The sequence below is a fragment of the Bufo bufo genome, chromosome 7, assembly GCF_905171765.1.
Source record: "Bufo bufo chromosome 7, aBufBuf1.1, whole genome shotgun sequence".
Lineage (NCBI taxonomy): Eukaryota > Metazoa > Chordata > Amphibia > Anura > Bufonidae > Bufo > Bufo bufo.
This window is the reverse complement of record NC_053395.1, coordinates 219,660,712-219,679,246: the sequence shown is the minus strand read 5'-3', so window position 1 is coordinate 219,679,246 and position 18,535 is coordinate 219,660,712. Positions and strand designations below refer to the sequence as shown.

The 18,535-nt window shown below is 45.6% G+C and overlaps 1 protein-coding gene across 3 annotated transcripts in view; it reads right to left on the bottom strand.

Annotated features, from left to right (window-relative positions):
- SPEG (striated muscle enriched protein kinase) overlaps positions 1-18,535 on the bottom strand; it is a 236,068-nt gene that overhangs the window by 92,519 nt on the left and 125,014 nt on the right. For all 3 annotated transcript variants that reach the window (XM_040441587.1, XM_040441588.1, XM_040441589.1), the window contains 6 exons: positions 4,553-4,813; positions 2,597-2,755; positions 2,219-2,408; positions 1,416-1,645; positions 1,039-1,158; positions 203-307 (listed from right to left, as the gene is read on the bottom strand). In XM_040441587.1, the coding sequence (XP_040297521.1) occupies positions 203-307; positions 1,039-1,158; positions 1,416-1,645; positions 2,219-2,408; positions 2,597-2,755; positions 4,553-4,813 (1,065 nt within the window). The remainder of the gene's footprint in view (positions 1-202; positions 308-1,038; positions 1,159-1,415; positions 1,646-2,218; positions 2,409-2,596; positions 2,756-4,552; positions 4,814-18,535) is intronic.

Sequence of the window (18,535 nt, the reverse complement as noted above, 5' to 3'; positions counted from 1 at the left end):
ACTCAGGATCTGTACAGGGTAAGTAATGTAATGAATGTAGTACCTTCCCTGCCCTTTTACAAATCATGTTTTTTTTTAAGTTGGGCAACCCCTTTAATGCATGGCTTTATATGCTCTGGTATCAATGACAGAACAGTATACATTATGCTCCCCCCAGGTGGTGGATGCAGGCAATCAGGATATTATGATTAGATAATTATACCTATGGCAGGATCCAGTCTTTTTGGGGGATTCCATCTGAGCTTCACTACTTTCCCAGTTACAGAGGCAATTATAGGAGGACCATCTGGTGGGGTGGGCACCATATCTGTAGAAGTAAGGGACAAGTTTGTTTTATTTATTAATTGTATTCACTTACATATTCCGCAGAGCTGTACAGACATTATCATCCTCTCTCCCCAATGGGCCTCACAATCTAAGTTCCCTATCAGTATGTCTTTGGCATGTGGGAGGAAACCGGAGTTCTTAGGGGAAACCTACGTAAACATGAGGACAACATAAAAACTCCATGCAGATGTTCTCCTTGGTCAGGTTTGAACCTAGGACCCCAGAGCTGCAAGGCACCGGTGCTAACCACTGAGCCCCCATGCTGCAGTTGGTCCAAATTGATAAATTGTTTCAGAACTCGGAAGCCACAAATTAGAATTCCATGTAACAGATCTGATCCAATAATTTCCCCTGTTGGTTTGTCCTTTAGTAAGCTCAGCTTCAGATTTCTCCTGACTTCTGCTTCTGGGACAGGAAGTATCTAGCTGGCAGTTACCGGGGTCCGCCATATTAGCTGTCATGGGGATCATTTTTCTGTCACCCAATCTGAGGGTTTTCTTTCTCCCTCTTTGAACCCTTAATCCTCTCTTCCCTTCATTTCAGTTCATAGCTTATAAGATTACTGTATATTGGTTTGTTGGAAACCAAGGAGTAGGCGATAATGTAGTTCATTGGTGACATCAATGAGAAGTAGCTAGCTTCTCCTCTGACTTCAATGTAATCAATCAAGTTGGCAGCCCAGGACATTTCCTAAAATCATAAAATTCTTACCTGTGACGTATAGGTGGGCATAGCAAGCGGCTTTGCCCACCTTGTTGGAAATCACACTCTTGTAGACCCCAGCATGGGAATGGCTGACCGACGGGAACACCAGACGGTGAATGTCTTTATCTGCAAGGAGATGCAAGACATAAGTATTGATAATCTCGCCTGCACCAATCAACGCTTCATTGCTGAGGTTGGCTGACATGAAATTGTGCTGTGAGTTCCTGCTGTGCTAGAGGAACATATGCTGAGGAGGAATTAGTGGGCTAATAGCAAGTAGCAATAGATTTGATCTAACTACCCATCACTAAAGGGAAGACAGACGTTAGGTCTTGTGTCTTTACATATATGTGATCTACATCTGCATCTCACACTTTCCTTACATTGGGTCATCCTGCGGTCGTCCGTGCTCTGGATCTTCTGTCCATTGTGATACCAGGTGATAGCGGGATATGGTAAGCCAGTGACTTGACACTCTAGTTGCACTTCACGAGACTCCACCACGTCTAAGTCTTGTAGGGGGCGCAGGAAATCAGGCATGAGCACCCCCTCTACCTCCATCTCTTGTACCTCAGGTTCTTCTGGAATGGAAGGCATCTTTTCAAGCTTGGATCTAAATGAAATATAGGATTAGGAGGGCAGAGAGTGGCTGTTCACTGTGTGCGTCCTATGTTCTATGTCTATTTATTTTACATATCTTAATAATGGTTTGAGGAACTCCACGTCTGCTCTCTGAATGTCAACATTCTGTCTGACTGCAGCCACCACTAGAGGGAGCTCAGGAGCTTACTGGAAACTTCCACCTTAAAGGGTATTTACACTTTTTTAACCATTTCTTTAATTCTCCAAAGCATTTTAAAGAAAAGAATGATGCAACTTTGCATACCATCTCGATGAAGCATGGTCTAACGTTTTGTTAGTTTCCATGCAGAGCTATGTGTCTCTATGGTAACAGACTACAAACAAACCTTGCCATCACATCTTACTCTCTTCCATCTGCCACCTCTTCTACTGTATATTTAGAAAGGCAAATGATAGAGAAGATTGCTGTTTGCAGAATCAGACTACACAGGGTCTGTTTGCAGTCTGTAACCATAGAGATGCATCCTAGCTGTATACACAAAACGGTAACCGCTGATTCTAGAAGCTTTTTGAACCATAGTATAGGTTAGCTGGATTGCCTTACATGTGAGATGAGGCGCCAAGTCTGGGCTCCTCCACATACAGCTCTGAGGAGCATTCAGCTTCCCCGTGTTGATTGCGGGCAATGACGGTATATTGACCCTCATCCTCGCTTGACACCTGGGTGATTAGCAGAGTGTGATATCCTCTCTCTTTCAAGATATGCACGGACTCGCTCTCTTCCACTGCACGACCTGAAATGGTAGAATTAAAGCGAAAGATCATGGAATCGCAAATCTTTATCATTTTTGATACATTCCGCTTCCTTTAGGAACAACTTTATTCCGCGAAGACATGGCAACAAAAAAGACTCCAATGGCCAAAAGCTCTGACGATATCATTTGCATTGCATTCATATGAGCTAAGCTTGGAGAACACTCACCATCATGTGTCCACGTGACTGCAGGTGGAGGTGTGCCACTGATCTTACAATCCATCCGGGCTGTGCGACCCTCGATTACATCTCGATCTGACATTTTCCTGGTAAAGAGAGGAGCCAGCGAGGGGTGCACTGTCAGCACAGCGCTGCACGTCAGCTCATCTGGTAAGGAGGCGTCAAGAAAAGAAGAAAGCTTGAGATATTGGTTCATAGCAGGACCTGCAGCTACCACTAGGGGAGATCACTGCAAACAGATTCAGATTGTTCCAACCGAGTTCCATACTTGTAGTGTAGTGAGCTCCACCTAGTGGTGACTGGAGGTAGCCAGATTTATATAATTTATTAGAGAGCGGTGCTGTGGGGTACCATAATTTCTGTGTACACCCGCGTCTAAGGGCAGCTTAACTTTTTAGGCATATTGGCTAGCACTCCGCTTTCTAAGAAATACACATAATACATAAATGGCTTAATGGAATTTACAACAACTTGACAGAAGCGGACCACTCCAAGGTGCCATAGACATAAGATGCTGCCCATTTGGTCAACAAAAAGTATTTAAATGGTATAAGTACCTCTAATCACCATCTAATAACTCATATACAGATATAATCTACATAAAAAGTTGAGTATCCTTGTAAATACTTTGCATTCAAAATGTTGCTGTTCAGTATTGAAACAGTCAGCAAGTTGTCAATGGATGCCCTCCTGACAACATGGCCGAGCTCCTGTAATGCAGTATGGGCACTTGATTTTTCCTGAATCAGATCACTGCACATAACAAACTTGGGATGTTTCTATATTTCAGCTCTGAAGTCTGTTGAAATACAAATGTATGAATGCAGCTCTGGAGTATATAACAGGATGTAACTCAGGATCAGTACAGGATAAGTAATGTAATGTATGTACACAGTGACTGCTACAGCAGAATAGTGAGTGCAGCTCTGGAGAATAATACAGGATGTAACTCAGGATCAGTACAGGATAAGTAATGTATGTACACAGTGACTGCACCAGCAGAATAGTGAGTGCAGCTCTGGAGTATAATACAGGATGTAACTCAGGATCAGTACAGGATAAGTAATGTATGTACACAGTGACTGCACCAGCAGAATAGTGAGTGCAGCTCTGGAGTATAATACAGGATGTAACTCAGGATCAGAACAGGATACGTAATGTATGTACACAGTGACTGCACCAGCAGAATAGTGAGTGCAGCTCTGGAGTATAATACAAGATGTAACCCAGGATCAGTACAGGGTAAGTAATGTAATGTATGTACACAGTGACTGCACCAGCAGAATAGTGAGTGCAGCTCTGGAGTATAATACAGGATGTAACTCAGGATCAGTACAGGATAAGTAATGTATGTATGTACACAGTGACTGCACCAGCAGAATAGTGAGTGCAGCTCTGGAGTATAATACAGGATGTAACTCAGGATCAGTACAGGATAAGTAATGTATGTACACAGTGACTGCACCAGCAGAATAGTGAGTGCAGCTCTGGAGTATAATACAAGATGTAACTCAGGATCAGTACAGGAGAAGTAATGTAATGTATATGCACAGTGACTCCACCAGCAGAATAGTGAGTGCAGCTCTGGAGTATAATACAAGATGTAACCCAGGATCAGTACAGGGTAAGTAATGTAATGTATGTACACAGTGACTGCACCAGCAGAATAGTGAGTGCAGCTCTGGAGTATAATACAGGATGTAACTCAGGATCAGTACAGGATAAGTAATGTATGTATGTACACAGTGACTGCACCAGCAGAATAGTGAGTGCAGCTCTGGAGTAAAATACAGGATGTAACCCAGGATCAGTATAGGATAAGTAATGTAATAGATGTACACAGTAACAACTTTTTATGTAGACTATATGTAAACTGTAAGATGATGCTCAGAGGAGGAAGAAAGGAATGGGTTAAGGGTAGGGGTACCATAGTAGTAAGATTACCTCTAGCTGTGCTCAGCTTGCAGGTGTAGACCCCGCTGTCGTCTTCATGGACAGAGTTGAGGAGCAGCAGACACTGCTTGCCGTTGAATCGCATCTTGCAGTCCAGCAGAGCTGGCTGCAGCAGTTTCCCCCGAAACATCCAGTCCACGTCCAGGTCCTGGGGTCCCGACACCACACACTCAAACACAGCCGCCTCCCCAGCGCACACACTCACATCCTGCAGGGGGGTCGCCACCTCCAGCGTCCTGCTGCCAGAAGAAGCTTGGTTCGCACACACACAAGGACGCAACAGAGAGACACCACAAAGTGGCATGGGATGGCACAATGACCGACAAGGAGAAGACAACACAGAGAGAGGGAAGATACATGTTACACGGGAAGTGACCGCCAGAGAGGGAGATGGAAATGAGAGGGTGAGGAGCAGAAAGAGACATTCGGGGATCAGTAATACGACTGCAAGAACATCACAAGAACAGCTCGAGTAGAGGGCGTCCCCACCGGAAATACCGACTACTCTGCATCTCTTATCTGAGTCAGGGAAAGCTAGGTGACATTTTGCTTTGCATATCAACACAGATATGCCATTCAGACGTCTGGGAAAGTTGGATACCAAGCACCAGAGCCATATCATTGTATCATGGGCGTATCATCCAGCTTTTCCAGATTTATGAAGGACATATCTTACAGATATACTGTTCAGGGTTGTGGAAAAGCTGTGTGAGAACCAGTTAGGAAGCTGGGAGATAAATAAAGGGATGCTGCCACCTCTTTCTCAATGGTAGATAAGCTATTCCGGAGATTGGGAGAGCTGAGTGACAACCCGTTAGGCCATGCTTACAGATATGGCAGATATGCTTTTCAGATGCCCGTGAAAGCTGGGTGACAACCAACGGAGTCACAATTAAATGTACATAATGGGATATACCCAGGTTTCTAAGATTTCTGACGAACAATATGGCCACTGATGTGCCGTTCAGGGGGCTGAGAAAAGCTGAGTGACGGCTGACACCTCTATAGTTACTGCTTCTACATGGGATGTCGCACAACTTTCCCAGCAAATGTGGAAAATACTCAGGATTCTAGGAAAGCTAGGTGACAGCCAGTAGGGAGGATATAACCGGGAGGATATAACCCACCTTTCCTGGACTCCTGAAAGGCAAATCCTTGTTATATGTAATATGTCCACTTTCTTCAACCTAGTCATGCAGTCGGATATGTAAGAGCGGCCAAGTGTTTAGCACCCAACTTTCCCAGACCTGTTACCTGTACCTCGGTGTGCACTGGGGTATGTAATAGGATCACCCAGCTTTCCCAGACCTGTTACCTGTACTTAGGTGTGCACTGGGGTATGTAATAGGATCACCCAGCTTTCCCAGACCTGTTACCTGTACCTAGGTGTGCACTGGGGTATGTAATAGGATCACCCAGCTTTCCCAGACCTGTTACCTGTACCTAGGTGTGCACTGGGGTATGTAATAGGATTACCCAGCTTTCCCAGACCTGTTACCTGTACCTAGGTGTGCACTGGGGTATGTAATAGGATCACCCAGCTTTCCCAGACCTGTTACCTGTACCTCGGTGTGCACTGGGGTATGTAATAGGATCACCCAACTTTCCCAGACCTGTTACCTGTACCTAGGTGTGCACTGGGGTATGTAATAGGATCACCCAGCTTTCCCAGACCTGTTATCTGTACCTAGGTGTGCACTGGGGTATGTAATAGGATCACCCAGCTTTCCCAGACCTGTTATCTGTACCTAGGTGTGCACTGGGGTATGTAATAGGATCACCCAGCTTTCCCAGACCTGTTACCTGTACTTAGGTGTGCACTGGGGTATGTAATAGTGCTCACCCAGCTTTCCCAGACCTGTTACCTGTACCTAGGTGTGCACTGGGGTATGTAATAGGATCACCCAGCTTTCCCAGACCTGTTACCTGTACCTAGGTGTGCACTGGGGTGTGTAATAGGAACACCCAGCTTTCCCAGACCTGTTATCTGTACCTCGGTGTGCACTGGGGTATGTAATAGGATCACCCAGCTTTCCCAGACCTGTTACCTGTACCTAGGTGTGCACTGGGGTATGTAATAGGATCACCCAGCTTTCCCAGACCTGTTACCTGTACCTAGGTGTGCACTGGGGTATGTAATAGGATCACCCAGCTTTCCCAGACCTGTTACCTGTACCTAGGTGTGCACTGGGGTATGTAATAGGATCACCCAGCTTTCCCAGACCTGTTATCTGTACCTAGGTGTGCACTGGGGTATGTAATAGGATCACCCAGCTTTCCCAGACCTGTTACCTGTACCTAGGTGTGCACTGGGGTATGTAATAGGATCACCCAGCTTTCCCAGACCTGTTATCTGTACCTCGGTGTGCACTGGGGTATGTAATAGGATCACCCAGCTTTCCCAGACCTGTTATCTGTACCTAGGTGTGCACTGGGGTATGTAATAGCGGTCACCCAGCTTTCCCAGACCTGTTACCTGTACCTCGGTGTGCACTGGGGTATGTAATAGGATCACCCAGCTTTCCCAGACCTGTTACCTGTTCCTAGGTGTGCACTGGGGTATGTAATAGGATCACCCAGCTTTCCCAGACCTGTTATCTGTACCTAGGTGTGCACTGGGGTATGTAATAGGATCACCCAGCTTTCCCAGACCTGTTACCTGTACCTAGGTGTGCACTGGGGTGTGTAATAGGATCACCCAGCTTTCCCAGACCTGTTACCTGTACCTAGGTGTGCACTGGGGTATGTAATAGCGGTCACCCAGCTTTCCCAGACCTGTTACCTGTACCTCGGTGTGCACTGGGGTATGTAATAGCGGTCACCCAGCTTTCCCAGACCTGTTACCTGTACCTCAGTGTGCACTGGGGTATGTAATAGCGGTCACCCAGCTTTCCCAGACCTGTTACCTGTACCTCGGTGTGCACTGGGGTATGTAATAGCGGTCACCCAGCTTTCCCAGACCTGTTACCTGTACCTAGGTGTGCACTGGGGTGTGTAATAGGATCACCCAGCTTTCCCAGACCTGTTACCTGTACCTCGGTGTGCACTGGGGTATGTAATAGGATCACCCAGCTTTCCCAGACCTGTTATCTGTACCTCGGTGGGCACTGGGGTATGTAATAGCGGTCACCAAGCTTTCCTAGAAACAGATGGCTGACCAGATCATTTAACGGCAGAAAGAAGACGTCTCAAGGATTTTGATTTCCTCAATGTGGAAACGCTCTTTACATGAAGCAAGAAATACAGACGATGGAGAAACTGTTGTATTTGCGGTGACTGATTTATAATTTTTACGTCAATTATCAGGAAAGATGGAAACTGTGTCATGTCTGGAGGTACGGGGGCGATCAGGACTGTCCATGAGGGACACAGGCCTCGTCACCCATAGCAACCAGGAAGAGCTCAGCTGCTCTGGTAAAGAGAAAGCTGCACTGTGATTGGTTGCCATGGGCAACAAGGCCAGTTTACCTTTGAGACGGTTCTGCTCTGCCCCATATATACACACCGGTATATAGGCCCTGCACCTGGCCATTATTTCCGGTATACAGGCCCTGTACCTGGCCATTATTTCTGGTATACAGACCTTGTACCTGGCCATTATTTCCGGTATACAGGCCCTTTACCTGGCCATTATTTCCAGTATACAGGCCCTTTACCTGGCATTTTATTACCGGTATACAGGCCCTGTACCTGCCCATTATTTCCGGTATACAGGCCCTGTACCTGGCCATTATTTCCGGTATACAGGCCCTTTACCTGGCCATTATTTCCAGTATACAGGCCCTTTACCTGGCATTTTATTACCGGTATACAGGCCCTGTACCTGCCCATTATTTCCGGTATACAGGCCCTGTACCTGGCCATTATTTCGGGTATACAGGCACTGTACCTGGCCATTGCTTCCGGTATACAGCCCCTGTACCTGGCCATTATTTCCGGTATACAGGCACTGTTTCTGGCCATTATTTCCCGTATACAGGCCCTGTACCTGGCCATTATTTCATATCTCATGTAACACGAGAAGATTTCATGTGACGTGATTTTTTCTTCTCCATTCACACCCCTAGATAAATCATCAGTAAGAGGTTGTGAGGACAAATAGGCCATGCCCCTGGGAATGCCCCAAACAGTTTGGGAAACCTATTTTACCTAAGCTACAACTATTTTTGGACACTTAGCCCCTATTTTGCCTTCATTGAACATCCTCTTTAACGTCTGGATGATCTTCCCTTTATCTCTTGGGTGCCACATACTTACCCACATTTCTGTTAGTAACTTTTGGGCATGCCCACTTTATAAGCCCCGCCTATTCTGCTGGGGTCTTTTTAAATTTGTACTTCCCCTTGTTCCTGCCCTTCTCTTCACTCCCGGACCTCCGCCTAAGACAGACCAGCGCCAGGAAGTGGAGAAGGGTGCAGGAGCGGGGGGTACTTACAGATCTAGGCTGGGTCAGAGATCTGTAGAAAGGGGAGGTGTCCAGTTAAAAGGTAGTTATTAAGGGGGTCCCTATAAAGGGGGATCTGGTCTGTATTAAGTGGGGTATGGAGAAATGTGTATTAATGGGGTATGAGAGGGTCTTTATTTACTTAGGGGGTCTGGTGTGTGCTCTGAAATTATTGGGGGGTCTGCATCTGATTGAGCGTCCCCCCTCCCAAAAAAATGGTGCTCACTAGGATGCGATCCATCATAAGCCCTTTCTAAAAAGTAGGAAGACCCCCATAGACCTATTTCCCAACCCTCTGAACCAGAAGGCCCTGCAAGGGACAGGGGCTGATGGCCTCTGTATTCATTTTGTGGTGTACTGTTGGTCAGATGTACTATTTGTGACTCAAATGTTGCAGGTTGAGGGCACGGGTATGTCCTAAATTAATGGGTGGGGCACAAGGTCAAACATTTTTGCATGGCTTTTTATGCCCCTTTAAGGAATCTCCCCGAAGTCCCTTCTAAATATTTACTGTAGCTTCTGTCTATTGTGGGAGCACGGATCAGTTACAATGTTACAACTATGCTGTTAGGTCACGTGACTTCCTGTGGAATGCAGACAATTCTCTGTCTGTTTCCAAGGGCAACCATCAGATTTTTTTTTTACTTTTGCTTTGGATGACAACGGAGAATAAAACATCACGTAACTTAAAATCAGTAGAATAAGTCAAGCAGTCAAGCAAACTATTAAAAAAATGACTGAAGATAGAGGATTTGTACTATAAAAGTTTGCAAAAAGTGGAGATATGCTTGAATTACGGCTTTATACATAGGGAGTGAAGCGTTACCTCGGGAAGAAAAGTTGTGTAAGACACAAACATGGCTGCTTCCTTTCAGAAACAGCGCCACTCGTGTCCAGAGGCTGTGTCTGGAATTGCAGCTCACTTGACAGCCTCTGCACAATACAGGGGCTGGTATTATAAGATATGAAATAATGACCCCATAAATAATTATTATAATATCTTGTTTCCATTTCCATGTTAATTGTACTTTAAGGGGGGGGGGGGGGAGGCAAAATTACACTTTTATGACATACTAATATGGAATGTTAAAAGGCTGCATTGACTTTCGGTCATTGGAAAACTGCGTCTATCACATGACCTCACTCTTTCCTTACCGGAAGGGGGGAGGGTATTGCCTGCGATTTGCAACAGTTGCAAAAAATATGACCATTCTGTAAATTTTTCTATTGTCACGTGACTTACAAATGTTGCATAACCGAAAGTCGTCATGTAGCCTTAGTGGAAGCGTCTGATTGGTGGAGGCCCTCACTTTTTAATGGCAAGTAGGTCACAACAAGGGTTAATTCAGAAACCCATGAAGGCTGAATCCTCTTCTCAACCCTCATTTGTCTCAGTGGGGTACACTGTAGCGGACGGCCTCGCCTCCATCAATCATATGGCATGCCATAACAGTCTAATTGCAAAAACCCATTAATGAATGATCTGATTTTTTTTTTTATGCTGATCCTCTGGTGTGAATACATATTATTAGTATATACTTTACATACACACTAAAAATTATAGCCATTGGAGCCTCAATTTGTATCCACATTGCTCCTTATCTCCTGCCTTGACATAATTAAAGGGGTTTTCCGGTACTGACGGTAGACACTGATGGACTATCCTTAGGATTTTAAGGTCATCAATATCAGATCACATCAGCACCAGAAAGTATAAAGTGGACAGAGGGCTCCGTCAACAGTGTAGTGTCCGATACCGGCGGACTGCAGCTCAGCTCCTATTCACCTGCAGCATAGCCACACAGTGGATGGAACCTAGCACTTCTGGATCCATCCACTGTACAGTATCCAGCTGCCCAAAACAGCTGATCAAGTAGGTGTGTTGGCAGTCGGACCCCCACTGATCTGATATTGGAGGATAGACCATCAATATTAAAGTACTGGAAACCCCCTTTAAAGGATAATATACTGGCTGCCGGGAGCCTCCACTAGAGGGTGCTTTGGAGTTCACAACTTATTCAGTAAATTAATAAATCTGAAGCTCCCCCTAGTGACAACTACAGACAACCGGCATGTAATCATTTAAAGGAAGTTTTCCTGGAGTTAAAGGGGTTTTCCAAGACTTACATACTGATGACCTATCCTCTGGATAGAGGATAGGTCATCAGTATCTGAATGGCAGAGGTTCGACACCAGGGACCCCCGCTCATCAGCTGTTTGAGAAGGCACCGGCTTTATTGCTGCTTTCCCTAGGCCTGTGACATCATGTTCACTTGTCATATGGCCTAGGGGCACCTCAGCCCCATAGAAGTGAATGGGGCAGAGCGCAATACCAAACGCAGCCACTATACAATGTACGGCGCTGTGCTTGGTAAGCTGCTCAAAGGAGCTGCCTTCTCAAACAGCTGATTAGCGGGGGTCCCAGGTATGAAACCCCCACCGATCAGATATTTATGACCTATCCTGAGGATAGGTAATCAGTATTAAAAAACTCAGAAAACCTTTTTAAATATTGAATACCCATTCTCAGGATACGTCATCAATATCCAAATGGTGGGGGTCCTACACCTGGCACCCCTGCCGATCAGCTGTTGGAAGGCGCCACAGTCTATTTCTTGGTCTGTGACATCACGTCCCTCAGTCACACGGCCTTTGTGCAGCTCATTCAAGTGAATGCGGCTGAGCTGCAATACCAAGCTCAGCCACTATGCAACGTACGGCGCTGTGACTGGTATACTAAGAGGCTGCAGCGCCCCTGCAAACAGCTGATTGAGGGGATTCTGGGAGTCGGACCTCCACCCGTCTGATACTGATGTCCTATCTTCAGAATGGACCATCAATATTTAACTCTGTGCCTCTGTCGGGGGTTTGGATCTCTGTATCAGAAACACTGAGCTCCGACCGCTGTGAAGACGTATCAAGGAATGAATCGGTGAGATGAGAAACATTAAGCTCCTTACATTCTGAGGACCAGCATTGAAGAAGGGTGGCATCGACCGCGACCAGTGAATGGATACAATCTATCGCCAGCATGATACAATGGATACATATAGAAGGGAACATGGCTTCCCCAAGGACGAGGGGGATGGCCTGTGGTTTAGTTTCTCATATGTCACCTTGGGTAAGATTAGACGGGATGACTAAACCCTGACACTGACTCCGGGCCCCGGGTGTACAGGAGCAGGCGCCGGCGTCACTGTCACATCATTAATATGAGGAACACTGAATGAAGCAGCAATACCCCCTCTACTCAGAGCATAGCAATGTTATCCGAGCCGTGCCCAGGGGGGCAGTCTCCTCCACCGCCGCCGCATATAACATTCTGTCCCCACAGGCAGAGTATGTCCCCCCCCCGGGCGCCGACTGCATTACCCCCTTCATAGAAAATCATCTTAATAGATGTCACTTATCCAGAAACGCAAGACGTTAGTGATAAACGTGGGGAAATTGCAGTCTCCCATTGCTCCCCCAAACTGAGACCCTCCTGCTGTTGCATAACTACAACTCCCAGCATTCCCTGACAGCCGCAGGCAGTCGCACATGCAGGGAGTTGTAGTTTTGCAACAGGCACTGCACTAGGCCTCATGCACACGACTGTTGTGTGTTTTGCGGGTCCGCAAATTGCGGGTCCGCGTGCGTTCCGCCATTTGCGGAACGGCATGGACAGCCATTGATATAACTGCCTATTCTCGTCCGCCAAACGGACAAGAATAGGACAGGTTATATTTTTTGGGCGGAGCAACGGATGCGGACAGTACACGGAGCGCTGTCCGCATCTTTTGCGGCCCCATTGAAGCGAGTGAGTCCGCATCCGAGCCGCAAAAAAACTGCGGCTCGGATGCGAACCAAAAAAACGGTCGTGTGCATGAGGCCTTAGAATATCATGAAAACAGGAGAAGGCGAGGATCCCCTTTATGTCAATGAAGCTCAATCATTTTATAATAAAAAGTTCTGGCGCTTTATATTGGCCTTTATCAATATCAGCATCTCTGCTTGCTTTGCCATTGAATAGTACACCCAGTAGTCAAATCCAAAATCTAAAAAGACTGTAATGACCTCATACTTTTCACAGCTGAGAATTTGCTATAGTGGTATTCCCAAGACAAGTACCAGCTACTCAACAAATGACATCCAAGGTCCCACAATGCAATAATCATCCATAAATAGCAGAAGGACGGTGAGAGTACCCCCTAAAGACATGGCATGAATCCCTCCCTGGGGGTACATGTGCCACACGCTGAGAATCTAGGGTCTAGACTGGGGTCAGCAACCTCCGGTACTTCAGCCGTTGTGAAACTACAATTCCTAGCATGCAATTCCCAACTTACTAGGCTGTTTTTGGAATTCCCATAGAAGTGAATGAAGCATGCTGGGAGTTGTAGTATCACAACAGCTGGAGTGCCGGAGGTTCTCCTGGTCTAGACAATCCTCTGTGAGACAAAAACACCAGCAGCACAAATCTCTCTCCTAGATTTAAAGTTGCTACAATATATCAGTGCGGGTAAAATGTATCAGTCTGGAATCAACAGCTTACAGAGAATTATCTTAACTGGATACAATTGTAGCAAATACTCAGTGGTGAGAAGTATTAGCTCTCTCCGGAGGTTAAAGAGGACCTTAAAGGGAACCTGTCACCGGGATTTTGTGTATAGAGCTGAGGACATGGGCTGCTAGATGGCCGCTAGCACATCCGCAATACCCAGTCCCCATAGCTCTGTGTGCTTTTATTGTGTAAAAAAACCGATTTGATACATATGCAAATTAACCTGAGATGAGTCCTGTCCCCGACTCATCTCACGTTCAGGACTCATCTCAGGTTAATGTGCATATATATCAAACCGTTTTTTTTACATAATAAAAGCACACAGAGCTATGGGGACTGGGTATAGCGGATGTGCTAGCGGTGATCTAGTAACCCATGTCCTCAGCTCTGTACACAAAATCCCGGTGACAGGTCCCCTTTAAAGAGGACTTTTCATGCATTTTTTGTTGTTTAATTAAGTACCTCTACTTGCAGGGTACGCTCCGCGGACGCTGCCATCCTTGTTCTTTTTTTCAAATAGAGATGAGTGAAGTTTTTGAAAATTTGTTTTGGCTGCTTCGCTGAATTCTACAAAAAATTAGCTTCGTCACGAAGCGCATTTCTTTGTCAGTAGCGGGTGCAATGACAGGGAGCTGAAATAGCGCCGCTCCCAATCATGTTACCCCGGAGATTCCGCGTTCATACATGATCGTGGCCTCTGAGAGTAAACGCAGTGTAAAATTAACAGAAATCAGACTTTTTGCCTCCATTTGCTCGCGACGGGCCGGCCGCTGCCATCGAGATGACGTCATACATCACTACGCATGGGATTTCGTCTGAGATCTTCAATCAAGATGGCGGCGCGAGCAAATGGAGGAGGTAAGTATAATTATTATTATTTTTTACGATAATAATTCAGATGAAATCGATTCGCTACCACGAAGCACGAGGAAATTCGGGTTCGCTCATCTCTAATGTTAATAAGGAGCGGGAGGAGGAGACGCCCGGCTTTCTCAGTGGACGTCTCCCTGGCGGTGGCGTACTCTGCTGCGATCACATCAGCGAGGGTACCCCGCAAGTAAAGGTACTTAACTAAACAAACAAAAAATAATACACGAAAGGTCCTCTTTAACTAAGGAGAGACTTGATACACTGTTACTTGCCTTGGATATAATCGCAACAGGTTTTCAGCTACTGGATGTAAAAAGCAATGGTCCCATTCACTGACAGCAAGCAAAAACTTTTCATTATACAATATTGAAGGCTCATTTACGGTATATATTAAGCTTCTTTAAAATTTCCTAATAAATAATTTTTTGGTCCAGAATGTGCAGGTGATACATATGTGAGAGCAAGATGGTGGAGTCTGGATTTCTGTGTAGGACTGGAACCAGCAGAGGTCATCCTGTCTCCTCCCAGTCAGAGTTCCCCTTTAACAACGCCATGCTAACCGAATAACACAGGACAGAAGTGAATAGAATCCACAGCGATGACCATGTAACAATGGACACAAAGAGACGAGTCACAAAACTGAGAAGAGCCGATGCTGCGTCGTCGCCCCGGAGGATAAGGGTCGTAGTCTGGATGTTAGTAATGACAGCAAACACACTTTCCAAAAACAAAGGTTTTATTGGGACTACAAATAAAAAAATTATAATTTTAACAAAATTCGTTCTCTCTTTTCTGTAAGGAAGTGGTGGGGGAGGGGTTGTGAGGTACAGGATACAGAGATGTGTTACTTTCCCCGAGTGCGTTACATGACGTCACATTGTGCCTGGTTCAGACTGGCGCAGAAAGGCGGATGGCGATTTGATGCCCCTGCTGTGCTGTGTGACACCCTGTATTCAGATTGGTAGCAGTATGGCGTGCGTACCACAAAACGGATGCTTCCGATGTATAGAATTCTGTATATATATTTGTTTAGGCAGGGAGCTCCCCCTAGTGGTGTCTCCCAGCAGTCAGAATTGTATTTCTGTGCTCTGTGTGACTGCTTCTCCTGAATGTGAGCTGGCATACTGACTTTCTATTAGGTAGGGCCCCTGCCAGCCTTACCACCTGTATTGCCCTGATAACAGACCTGGAATCGGTGGAAGGTTGGTAAGGGTCGTGTGACTCATTTCAAAGTTAAACTCCTCTATTCTTCCAACGTTTCACAGTAAATAAGAATATTTTTTTTTGCCTTAACTTGTCTGTAATGGTGCGCAGTTGGGCTCCAGTCACATTCAATGCTGCGTCAAACAGCAGATTTTTATGCAGCTTTGAATGTGACTAGAGTGTAAGGCGTGAAATGACTCTAAGAATCTATGCACAATGTAAGGTCAGACTGTGAAATGATGTAGAAAGTGGACTGTAGAACTAGAAGCCAATTTCCTATGCTCGCCACTTTGGAGCACCCGTTGCCAGCCCCAGAAATCAGTCCAAGTCGTAAAAAAGGGTCAGGTATCTGAACCATCTCAGATGCAGAGTTTGAAAGCAGATTGGGTAGGTGCTTGTGAAAAAGCAGATACAATGTCTAGACACTGGAGAGGATTTCTTGCACTGTATTTCATATAGAAAGTTCAAGCACTAAGTGAACAGCAGCACAGAGGATTTGGAGGAGGTGGAAATAATTGCTTCACGTTGAAGGAAAAATAGAGCCAAACCTGAACATGTGTGCTTCAGTAAAGTCAACCATACTTTTCCTTTCCTATCATGTAATATCTAAAGGGGTCAAGGAGCTGAGCTCTATGGTGCTGTTTGCACCCGTGACAGAAATGACCCTGTAAGTAGGAAAATCATCACTGGCCATTTGCCTCCACGCTATATCAGCAAACAGCTCCTTATAGCTCATCTTCCTGGACCACTGTGATCGGCAGATCTCCAATCTCCGTGCAGTGTCTATGGCGCTCTCTACGACTATTGAACTGTATAGACGCCTCCTGTGGGCAGCTGTTGAGTTCTGCTCATGGTACCCTGACGCTCCCCAAAATGTTAGTTCCTAAAGCTATGCACTTGTTTTTGGTGAAAGCGCCAGTCAATGAAAAGCGTCTGTATGGTAGTGCACTGCCCTACAAGCATTATTGTGTCAGTTTGAGCCCTAGATGGCGCTATAATGATTGAGTCTATACAGTATTTCACTTAGTCAAGGCAAAGTAAGATGATTGACAGCTGTCACTGATATACCCACAATGTAGAAAGGCCTTTTATAGTCTTAGGTATACAGAGGTACAAAAAGTGCAAAAATTGTAGGAGGGGCCCCAAGTTCTTCCTATTGTACACCCGTTCCCTGAATGGCCTGCAGACAATAGCGGACGTTCCTCAAGGGAAAGCTTCCTGCGTCTTATAAGTGAAACTGTTCATAGTCTACGCTCATTAATGCAACTGTGAAGCTGTTTTTTCTAGCTTGGCCATTTTTTTTTATTAGAGAATCTTTAAGATCAAAGCTAAATTTGTAGGTGTAAACATAACCGCTAAATGAAAAGCGAATCAGGTGGCCTGTAGCAATAAGCCCCACCCCTGAGGAGTCTTGCTGTTTCTAAGAGGCTGCAAAAAGTTAGGTGACTGTCAGAGAAGGTTCAAAAAGCAATGCATACAAGTGTCAACTTTGATGGGGTGTTAAAAAGGTTAAATTAGCAGTGATCAAAAATATCTTGTGATACCGTAAAGCAGCCATTGTTCTGAGGATAAGGGAACTCGATGCCTATGGGGAATACATTACCCCTGTACGCCAGTTATTCAGAACTACAAGACCCAGCAAGTTTAGCCACAACAGCTAGGAATCTACTTACTTCCTAGGCTTCCTTCTCGTTGGTGCCATGACTCAAATCAATGAGCACCAAGATTCTGTGCTGATTACATTTATAATATAATCATTCTACCAAAGTTTCCTTTTTCTAAAATATAGTTCAAAATACCCTAAAAAACAAAGAGATAGCTGGTAAAATTCTGTCTGCCTATAGCCACCACTAGAGGGAGCTCACTGCATAATGGAAATACATAATAAGGCAGCAAACTCCTAGGCTCCCTCTAGTGGCGGCTTCGTCTCTGTCTATGCAGGTGATCTGGAGTTCTGAATTGGAAAAACAAAGGTCTGATCCACATAAAAGTGTATAATAAGGAATTCGCACAGAATTGTGTATAAAGGTGAGAGTTACAAAGTAAAAGCAAGTGTCTTGTTGGATGCTATGTAGAACATGAATATTTTTTTTATATCCTTGACCTCCTTATGTGACATCAGAGGGGGAAGGGTGGGGGGGTGTTTAAAAATGTCACTGTCTGGTTTTGAGTGACATCCGCCATAATCCCTTAGCTCTGGAAAAGAAAGCACGGTGGGGGTTGTAGTTTAAGAACCTGGAATCACAACTGCAAAGGAAGAAGGATGGCATTATTTTTTTGCAATAGAGTAAAGGAGATGGACGAACAGCAAGAAGAGATTTATCATTAGAGGCTGGAGATATGGGATTGCCACTTAGTGCAGTCTGGTACTGAGCGTCCCCTCAGGGTGAGTGTCAGTGACACAAGGAGACCTCCGACAAGTCTTTTTTCGGCTCCGTCTTATCTGTAAGAAGAGGTCTGTCCTGCTCCTATGCCTCCCCCTGGTGTAGCTGGGTCGGGACCCCTCTCCTCTCGGCGCAATCCTTTTTTTTCGGGGGGTTCCAGCTTGGCTCCTGTGTTAGTTTGTTAGTGACAGGAGATTATCTGACTCGCCCTGTATACAGACAGAAACTGCAGTCAGCGTGCGGGCAAGCCAGCCATTCACAGCACAGGGGACATAGCGGGCAATGCTGCGGGGTGAGCAAAGCACGTACATAGCACTAGATGTGTCAACTTTTAAAGGGACTTTATAAAGAGTGCAGATGTGGATGCCCAGTTGTGGGCAGTGCTTACCTGGCATGTTTTTCAGTATTAGTTGCTAATTAGCCTCGCTACATTAGGATACAGGTATAATCAGTGACTTCAGGTTAGCTGCATTGTCTAATGTGGGTTTGAGATACCCTGACATTTACCCACTCGTCATATCAGTTGCTCA